Source organism: Solanum tuberosum, unplaced genomic scaffold (genome assembly GCF_000226075.1).
Source record: "Solanum tuberosum cultivar DM 1-3 516 R44 unplaced genomic scaffold, SolTub_3.0 scf00010, whole genome shotgun sequence".
NCBI classification, from domain to species: domain Eukaryota; kingdom Viridiplantae; phylum Streptophyta; class Magnoliopsida; order Solanales; family Solanaceae; genus Solanum; species Solanum tuberosum.
In genome coordinates this window covers 2101022-2111986 of record NW_006238936.1, presented here as the reverse complement: position 1 = coordinate 2111986, position 10965 = coordinate 2101022, and the positions used below count along the sequence as shown (strand labels likewise).

The following is a 10965-nucleotide window of genomic DNA, read 5'->3' as shown; positions in this document are numbered from 1 at the left end:
CGCCGGAAACAGCCTGGAAATTGCCGGAACCCTAATTCCGGTGATCGGATCTGGTCAAAAACAGTATGGGCCTGGTCGGAATGGCTGGACGACCCCAACTGTCAAAAAAATTCTCAAAAAATATGATCAGAAAAGCCCTCACGCGCCGGCGCGTGAGACAGATCTCGCCGGAAACTACCACCTCCGATTGGCGCGTGAGAGCGCGTGGGGTGGTGTTTTCCGGTGGTTTTGGCTGGGGTTTGGTCGCGGGGGCTTTCCGAGCCTCGTGGTGGTGTTGGTTTTCGCACAACACCACAGAAAGAAAAAAGAATAGCAAAATCAGATCCAACAGTCACCGGAAATTGACATAGACATACGGTGACTTGTTTGTTCTCACCAATGCTCTGATACCATGTGAGAAATATAGGAAAAGAATATTATTGAATTGTATTTCTAAATAGTTACATTGAGACCCTATTTATAGACACTACATTGGAATCCTTTTCCAACTAGGATTCCTATTCTTATTCCTATTCCTATTCCTATTCATATTCCTATTCTAAGTAGGAAATACTTATTTCTATTCTAACAGTTACCTTACATATAACATTTCAACTTATTTCCTATCATACAAAATCTTATAAAAAACTCTCCCTTTTTAGGAGTGGAAAGGAGGGATATGATGGTATTCTAATATCCTAAACACAATTAGTACAATCACTTGTCTCTTCTTCTTTCCTAATCAAGGTTAAATACTTATGCATGCATTTACAAATGGTGGATGGCACCAAAAATATCTAAGAACTAGTTTAGCAGTGAGCTCAAATTCTGCATGCCCTTGAATTCTCACAATTGCAATTCTACAAGTAGTTAAACTTGTTACTTAGTCTACTACTAATGATTTTCAATAAAATATGTATATTTATCCCTTCCATTATTTCTTGTAGGATAGCAATGAACAGACTAAATGAATAGATTCTCTCGGAATGCTAGCTAAGCTAATCGTCTTAGTTCCCTTCAATTTCAATAAGCTTTTTGATTGATTCAGGTGCCGCCTCCCTTTTTAGAATTAGAACCCCAATCTGATTGTTCTGGATGTTTCATATGCATTTATCTTTTTCCCGGTATATACTTGTAAGGAATCATTTTGGATTTCTTCTGCATAAATTCTACTCTATGGGTCAATTAAGTGGATTTCAGAGTTTCTTGTCTAATTGGATACTTGGTTCTGACCAGATACTATGAATGTGATGATTGTTTGTTTATATCTAATAGGTGCTTAGATTTATAAAAGATTTCACTTCGCATTCAAGTTTGACTACTGAGAACATGAAAGGAAAGGGGATAAAAAGAGAGGGGTAGAAAAAGCAAGAGCTTGCTTTAATGAAGCAATAACACTGTAGAAAAGATGTGGTGTTCTCTTCTTTAATTCTACTATCCCTAAAACAATCAGAAAGTACTATTACTCATATAATTTTTGTAACTAGAGATGCCTAAGATAGGAAATAGGAGGAAACATATTTAATGGCGAAGGCAAGTGTTGACCTTTAATTTAACAGTTACTGATCTCCGTCACATTAACAACTCATGCTTTTATTCGACAGATCAAGAGTGGGTTATTTTTGGTTTCAAAAGAGTAACAATTTATCTATCAAATAGTAATAGTACATGCAGTAGTCCTATAATACACAGTCCCTAATTTGTCTGTTCCCAAAACATCCAAGACAAATAACAACTCATGTTACTCTCAAGTGAACAAATTTGCTTATGTGCACAAAGAAATAGTTACATGTTTAAATGCGGATAAGATAACATTTTAGTCTCTTTGTCATTTGTGAAACATGCATAGGTGAAGTTTGTTCCTATGCATCTCTGTTAAAAGTTAATGTAAGAAAACTAGGTGTCAGGTGGGACTCTATATCCTTGAAATACTGAACCAACAACTATCATTTTTAAATTTTGTGTTGATAAGTTGAACTGTAATTTGACCATGAATTCAAACATGACTTGCTTGTTGCTGCAACAAGCACCAGAAACTTAAGATTAAACTTTAAAAGCTATCAACACTTTGAATTGACTTCCACAAATATGCAAAGTCATCCTTCAAGCACAGGAATATCTGTTTTATGCCTAAGTATCATTGCCAATCACTTGTGAACATACTTTTTAATTGAAGCTGAAAAAGGCTGCCACAGTTGTCACATCCGCTCGCATAATATATTCCACCAAATGGAAGTTAAAAAGTTGAAATATGTGTGTTGCATGCATGTATGTATGTATGAGATAAATAATTTAACTACTAGAAAGAGACTTTTCTGAAATTAACTTTAATGAAGAGTTACATGTCCTTTTAAAGGTTTGATTAACCAAGAAACATATTTAGCATCTTCTAAAAAAATGATTCTTGAATCCCAATCACCATTACAACTTCCTATTTTGGATATCTCCCAACCATCAAACTCATCTACTCTATCTTCTCTTGCTGCTGCCTGCAAAGAATGGGGCTTCTTTCATGTTATCAATCATGGAATCTCCAATGATCTTTACAGAAAAATTAATTGCCTCTCCAAACACCTCTTCAACCTCCCTTCTGAGACCAAACTAAAAGCAGGTCCTTACTCGTCTTTGAAAACTTATACTCCTCATTTCATTGCATCTCCATTCTTTGAAAGCCTTAAAGTGTCTGGACCAGACTTCTCTGACTCTGCTAAGGGTTCTGCGGATACCCTTGCTGGTGAAGGGAATTCAGAATTCAGGTAATTCTATTTTAGAACATTTAGATTCTCCTTTCTCTTATGTCTCTACGGTTGATTTAATTCTCTGATACATGGTGTTCCTTCTTAGTGAAATACTGCAAGAATATGGAGGCAAAATGACAGAGTTAGCGAAAGTCATCCAGAAAACTGTCTTGATGAGCTTGGGAGAAGAACTTGGAATGAAGTATTATGTCTCAGAATTTGGTAATTGCAATGGATACTTGAGGATAAATAACTACTCGCCCCCGGATAGTTTAGAACAGGAAGTTGAAGGCCTTGGTATGCACACTGATATGAGCTGCATAACAATTGTCTATCAAGATGAATTAGGTGGCCTCCAAGTAAGATCAAAGGATGGGAAGTGGGTGGATATTTTGCCATGTGAAGGAACTCTTGTAGTAAATATTGGTGACATGCTGCAAGCTTGGAGCAATGACAAACTAAGATCCTCTGAGCACCGTGTCATTCTGAAGAAGCCGGTGAACCGCTTTTCTTTAGTTTTCTTTTGGTGCTTTGAGGATGAGAAGGTGATCTTGGCACCTGATGAAGTAGTTGGTGAAGAAAATTCAAGAATCTACAAGTCATTTGTTTGCTCTGACTATTTAAACTTTAGATTGACCAATGAGAATGGTAAATTTGAGAAAGTTGGTTTTACAGTTAAGGATTTTGTTGGGATTGGATCCAAGTTAAAGTAGAAGCATGGTTATCATTCTTTGAGTTGTTAGTTTATAAGCTTGTACATCTCCTCATGTTTCATCATTGCAACATAGGTATCTAGGAGTTCTGTTTGTGTGGAAGTTTTTTTTATATAATAGTATTATGTTTTGTTATTTGATGATATTGTTTGCAAGTTACTTGTAAGTGCATTCAGTGAATGATAAGAAGATGTATACAGAAAGGTTTTGACTTGACATGGATAATAACTGAATGCATGTCTAGTTGGAAGTCCAACTTCCAACTCATATTTCCATTAAAATTCTATGTTTGCCCACTTGGCATGTTTGTTTTTATTAATTATCTACATATGCAAAGGGCATATTCTAGAAGCAGAGTAAATGATCAGTTAATTTCCTTATTTTTTCTGAAATCTAAATAACTGTCCCTGAAGAGAGATGGTCAAGCCATACTCTCATGCCTATCCAGGATTCAAACTTGAAAGGTTCTTAGGACGGGACTCATTGTACTTCTGAAATCATGGCTTCAGAACTTATTATTTGTTGAGGTATTAGTGGTTTTCTCTTTCTCTCTCTCTCTCTCTATATATATATAAAATATATACATATATATGTTTTTATTCTGTTTAGGTTAATACTGGATTTCAGTTGGACTCTTTAAATATAGGCTCTACCTACCTCTAGCCGCCCGAAAGAGCTCAAGAAGATCCAGAAAAGTAAGCAAATCCTACCTAAAGCTTTTCTTTTTGCTGATAGGATATAAAGAATGAATCAATCATCTTTCAAAAGATTACAGGACCAAAAGTTGGTTATCATTCTACCATTTGGAACTTTGTCCTCTAGTGGTAAGTTTACACTGTATTAACATCTATCTGTTTTATAGCATGATGTTGATATGCACCAGATAAAAAAGAACCTTTACTGCAACTTAGACACAACCTGTATAAGCATTCTGGAAAAAGTCATATCTTTAGTAGTGGATTAACTGTGTCGATTCGACGAATCATCAGGGGGATCTAGAAAGTAAAAATAGATTTTGTTTGTCTTAATACAATGGTAACAAGATGTAGTTGCATTACTATTATAATGAAGCCATAAAGTTGTGTACTGTTTTGTTATGGTCAGCACATTGTTAATTAAATACTCCAACTAGAATGATCAATTTGTCACCAGTCAACTGTCCAAAAAGTTGCTTTAATCAAGTTGTTTATTTTAATAGGATGATGATTGTTTCTCACATGGGTTTGCTTAGGTGTCCTAATGAATTCAAATACAAAAATCAGCATTGATTCTTTCTTTCTTTGGCTGGACTTTTGTGGGCATTACCTTTTTTTATGTTTTTTGGGATACATGAGGAACTATTGGTGTTCCCAAAAGGTGTGTCTTAGACCAATTTAGCTACCCCTTAGATTTAGCAATCTGTCAGATGTCTTATCTCCAAACGACTAAGTTGTTTTTCTGATTTTGGAATTGCTACTATACTTTGATGCAGTTTAAATCTATGTATCTACATTGTTGATGACCTTTTTTGTTGTTGCAAAAATCAATTCTTTTTAAATAATTAAGGGAGTCAAATGGCATGTGTTGTGTAGTTATGGTAATGCCAATCATAATGGAAACACTATATTTTCAAGTAAGGAATTATTGGAAGCATGGGTAAAGTGATGCTGGAGAATGTCCATGTTAGAATCCAGTTGGAATAGATAAGCACATTTATGTTCTTACTGGTAACAACCATTTTGTTTTCTCAATAATGTGTGGGTTTTAGTGCACTTCCATTTTTGTGGTCGGGCCCTTCCGCGGACCTTGTGTATAGCAGAAGGTTTAGTGCACGGGTTGCCCTTTATTATGTGTGTTTTTTTTTTTTTACTCGACCTCCACCTTAAGGTGTGTTGTGTGCAAGAGTGAGTGCCTTCAAATTCGGAGGTAGATTCAGGACTTGAGCTTTATGGGTTCAACTTTTAAGGTTATTAGCATTGAACTTATACAAATTATAAAATTATGGCTCTAACTTATTACAATTGCAATTTCAATGAATTCTTATACATAAATATTCCACGTCAGAAATATTGGATTTAGATGAACTTGGTGCTATTAGGCTGCATTTGCCCCGGCTCAAAGTGACTCTTAACATAGTAAACACTTGTCAACTTTGGCCAAGCAATTATGCTTCCTCCAAAAATCTTTGCATGCAAAAACGAACATCTATTTTTAGCGTTCAATGATCTTTACCTCGAAATAAGTACCACATGACTCATCGCTAACCGATGATGTTAACAAAACTTTCATTCTACCACCCGATCATCCAAGTATTTTATAATGATCACTGAAGCCCACGATTAAGGAATAATAATTTGATTTGATATCTTCTAAAGATTGACTTATAATATATTTGATCAAGCTTATTGAATTTTTGATGTGTTTTACAACATCTGGTTGTGCATTAACTTGGACCCCCACCCTCTAAAACCTCTATTATCCCTTTCCTTTGGTCATCCTAATCCCACACAAGCTTAGACAATTTTTCACCATAATTTGTTGGTTTCTCCCTTCAAGTTTCTTAAGATCATGCTAGGTATATGGACAATGGTGCTAGCGCACATAATTAGACGTTCAATTAGTAGGATTTGTGTTGTTTACTTCCTAATTAGCAAATAAATGAATAATTTTAGACTCAAGTGTTGCTACTTGTTTGTATCAAAAAATAAGTGTCATGCGTATGCTAACAAATTATTTTTTTTCTAACAAGAAAATATATATGAAAATGAAATATTATACATATAAGAAAATTAATACCGTACAAAATTATAGAAGTCCGGAGCATTTTTTCAGTCAACAAAATTATAGTACAATAATAATAACAAAATTTTAAGTCAAGAAAAAAATTAGGTTAGATTTTTCGACAAAACTAGACGATGGCAAGCACACGCAATACTAAAAGAAAAAGTTAATTTAGTATTCCCTCCGTTTTTATTTGTGTGTCATTAATCATTATTTTAGATTTCGTATTCCTTAAAAAACTATGTGAGTTGATTATTGTATTTGTACCCTCATTTGATATTTCTTTATAGTCAAGTTTTCAATAAATGAACATAAATTAATTTATTTTAATTAATTAATTGACCAATGAACATAAATTAATCATTTCATTTTCATATGTTAGTCAAATTCATATTTTCAAGGCTAATAACCCTCAAGGGTAAAATAGAAAGAATAGTGTCATTTATGCATTGATTTTCTAAAATGACAAATATTCCATCCGTCCACTTTTAATTGTCATGTTGCCCTTATTGAAAGTCAATTTGACTAATTTTCAAAGTTAAATTAAATTACATTAATTCGATATTTTTAAACAAAAATTTAGATATTCAAAAGCTATACGCAAAGTACTATAAATTATAATTTTTTGCATATCAATATGATGAAAAATACATCATAAAATGTTAGTCAAAGTTCTTATAGTTTGACTCTAAAAAACGAAATCATGACAATTAAAAGTGAATAGAGGTGGTATTAAGGACTATCTATCTTTAGTAAGGACGATATATAAATAAAAACAGAGAGAATAACCAAGATAATTATAATTCAATTAATTCAAATAACATCAGTTATAGTTTTAAATTTCTATGTACAAACTGATAAATTAATCGCTATCTTTCATAGTTGAAAGGAAGGTTTCAATTTAATTCTATTAACAAAGTTCACTCTTATTTCCTATATCTCTCCAGATTTAAAAACATGGATTATTTTTTTTCAACAAATGAACCTATTATCCTAATTTAATGTCATGAACTATTTGTAATTGTCTCTTATATAGAATTTTTACAAATTGATTTACATAGCTTTCAAAAATAGTCACGTAATTTAAATATGGTGGTGATTCACTACTCCATTTGTTTCAAATACTTGTCATGTTTTAATTCTTGGTAGTTAATTTGATTAATTTTTATCAATTAAATCAGATTGGATTAATATAATATTTAAAATTTAGATATTAAAAAATGACATGAAAAATACTATAAATTGTAACTTTTCTCATATCACCTTTTAGTGAAAAAATATATCTTAAAATGCTAGTCGAAACGCCTTTAAAATATTTTAGAATTATCAATTGTTGTGATTTGTAGTACCTTTTATATAGTTTTTATAAACATAACTTTTAATTCAAAAAACTTAAAGATCATATGTCTGAATCTATTCAAATTTAACTTTAAAAATTTAAAAGGTGCCACAAAAATTAGAATGAAAAGGAAATATTGTTTTCCAAATATTGAAAGTTTGAAACATAAAGTTGTGTGTGAAAAAAATGGAGAAAAAAAACTAAACCAGTACCTATGATTAGTATTGACTTGACACGCTCCTTAAGAAATAATAAATAAAATCACAATTATATTATAGTACTTTTTAACATAATAGATTCAATGATTTGAAAAATATATTGAAACATGACAATAGTTAATAATAATGATAAGATAGGAATTAAGTGACAAATTATATCTTACTTTTATAAACCATATAAGTATAAATAGACATCTATTTTTATCACAGTGACAAATAAAAGTAGAAAAGAAAAGTAAGAATACAATCATCTTTAAAGTTTCATTCACATTCATGGAATGATATTAAACAATAGAATGCAAATACAATTAAAAATAAAAAACAAAATAAAAAAAGAACCAAAAAACTCAAAGGACGACTTAAGGGTGAGACTAGAAAAGCCTTTACTTTAGGCGCTTAAAATTTTGAGGCCGCAAAGTTATTTAGTGCTAATTTTATAATCTAATTTTCTCTTAAACAAGATTGAAGATTCTAAAAAACAAAAGAAACAGTATACAATTGTATTAAAAATAAAAGAAAGAAAAAATACTTAGTTCTTAATAGGAATATTTTAGAGCTTTATACTAAACTATTTGAATCTTTGTATTAACAAATAAAGATTTTTATAATAACATCCAAAGCAATGTATATTGAGAACACATGGCTAATATATCTTATTATCTTGAACTAATTGTTACAATTATAATAATGTAATTACTCTATGAAGTCAAAGAAAATAATACATTAAAATTATTACTATGAGAAGGGGAAAAAAAGAAAACACTAATATTTTTCTATGTATGCATATACAGTAGACTTCAACTTAAAGTTTGGTAGGTGGATAATGTTTCTAAGGGGTATTGGATTACTTATCGTCATTTTATTCTATTCTTAATCAATCAAGTCATTATGAATATAAATATTTCTTTACATTAACCTAACATATTGAAGTGTATGAAGATTAATGATATCCTAATGGATTGTTAATGCTATATATGTTGATGATGTGCTATTGATTATTGAGTGAATAGTACAGTTCCTCTGAAATATTATAATTGGAGAACATATAAATAATTTTTTGATATAGTTCGAGAACTCAATCTCAAACTTCAAATTATATTTTTTAGTTTCTTATATTGTATTTTTCATGGTAAACAAAAATGGCATGTTATTTGTTTAGAAAGTACATAGGTAGGGGTGACTACTCTAAACTTAATTTGTCAATATATAAATATAGTCTTAAAGTTATTCAATATTTATAAATATAACTAATTATATATTTATGTTAGTATGAATTAAAATTCAATTATAGGGCATATATTTTCAATTTTTTTTATAATTTTTTTAAAATACGATCAATGTAATTATAAGTAAAAATGATAAGACAATCAAAATTTATAGTTACTTTCTATTTCTTAATTTGTCTCATTCACTTCAATTTGAATCAATTGATTGTCTTTAATTCTTTGAGGTGTTTTTAAAAAAATATATATATTTCAAGTTCTAACTAATTAGATTATTGAATCAATTGAAAAAATAAAAATTAAATATCAAATTATAATTAAATATCATGTATTTTAAGAAATAATGAAAATAAAAAATTCAAATTTCTTATTAAATAAACATAAGAACTCTTTTCTAAATTTTGATTTATCCATTTTGTTGAACCGCATCAAGCCCCACACATCACTAAGTGGGTTGCGGGTCAAGCCGAGCCAACCAACTCTTTTAAGAAAAGAAAAAGAAAATATATTTTGATTTATCCATTCTATTGAGCCACATCAGGCTCCACACATCACTAAGTGGGTTGCGGGTCAAGCCGAGCCAACCAACTCTTTTAAGAAAAGAAAAATAAAATATAAATACATAAATTTAATTTAATTCTAATGTTAAAATGTTAATATAAATATCTAGCATGCATACTCCAATAACGTGAAAAAATAATATAGGAATGATCCAACTGGGCTTAGCCAATATTAACGACTCTATATACAAGTCCCAATGTTCTTTGTGGAGGTAACGTTGGATATGACGTACACATTGTTATTCCTCAATGGGGAACCAAATGCAGACCATTTTTTTACCGATAGATTAGAAATTGTTTCTTAATCAAAATTGTAAATTTATGAAATATATTCCTGATTTTTTGTTATATTCATATTAATATTTTCTATATGCAAATTCTAGGATTTTTTTCAAGGTCCTTGAGTATTTTGATTTCTTTAGTTTTTTTTTATTGAATAATGATTTTGTATTTATGTAGATTGTTTGTAAATTCTTCAATGCTGTCAATTTTTTTGAATTATTAAATGTCTCGATATGTTTTTGTGAGACTTTTATTTAAATTCTTTGATTATTATTAACAAGATAAAGTTGGTGAATTTTAACACTCCTGCAAATTTGTATACACCTGAAATATATTGCAGGTAGGTTGTTTTACCTCAATCAAAACTTGTATACATTTATTGTATACACCTACAAATTTGTTGAATGTATGGATCCTCATGTGCCAAACTTTGACAAATCTTGACAAATCTTACAATTTTAAAGGTTGGCAAGCTTTGGAAGAAATTGAATATACATGTGCCAATTTAAGCCATTTGTTGAATGTATGGATCCTCATGTGCCAAACTTTGATAAATCTTACAATTTCAAAGGTTGGCAAGCTTTGGAAGAAGTTGAATATACATGTGCCAATTTACTTGGCTTACTCCTCCCCCCCCCCCCCCTCAAACCTGACAACAAAACTTACTAAGCACTTCAACTTTACATATAATTATTTACCCCCTAATTTCATTTCAAGTGAATTTAAATACACCTTAAGTTTATAAGACCAGTCTCACAATGGCAAGTACATTCCACACGCACCATATGATCAACACGTCAGTACCATGTCACTGCCATGTCAGTGCCACATTGATAATTATTTAAATTTTGAGTTTTTTTATTCTTTTTTTTGTTTTCTTAATTCACAATTTTAGAAAGGAAAAAAAGATAAAGAAAATTAAACCAAGATTATAAAAAAGAAAAATAAAAAGTAAAAATCTCAAAAAAGATCAAACTCCACAGATCCAAAAATCTCAAGACTATTTTCACTAAAAACATTCAATCTTTAAGGCACATCATCAAAGTAAATACATAGTTACAACTAAATATTTAATTTGAGATGAAAAAATTATAAAATTTTCACTAAAAAGAGCTTTAAGTTCATCAAATCAATAAACACCTTCATAAGTAGT

General features: G+C 30.7%; 1 protein-coding gene across 1 annotated transcript; it reads left to right on the top strand.

Moving 5' to 3' along the window:
• The first annotated feature begins 526 nt into the window (after window positions 1-526).
• Window positions 527-3655, top strand: LOC102594047 (gibberellin 3-beta-dioxygenase 4). The gene is made up of 2 exons (XM_006339506.2): window positions 527-2735; window positions 2824-3655. The coding sequence occupies exons 1-2, from the start codon at window positions 2377-2379 to the stop codon at window positions 3428-3430; spliced, it is 966 nt and encodes a 321-aa protein (XP_006339568.1). The 5' UTR covers window positions 527-2376; the 3' UTR covers window positions 3431-3655.
• The last annotated feature ends 7310 nt before the right edge of the window (window positions 3656-10965 follow it).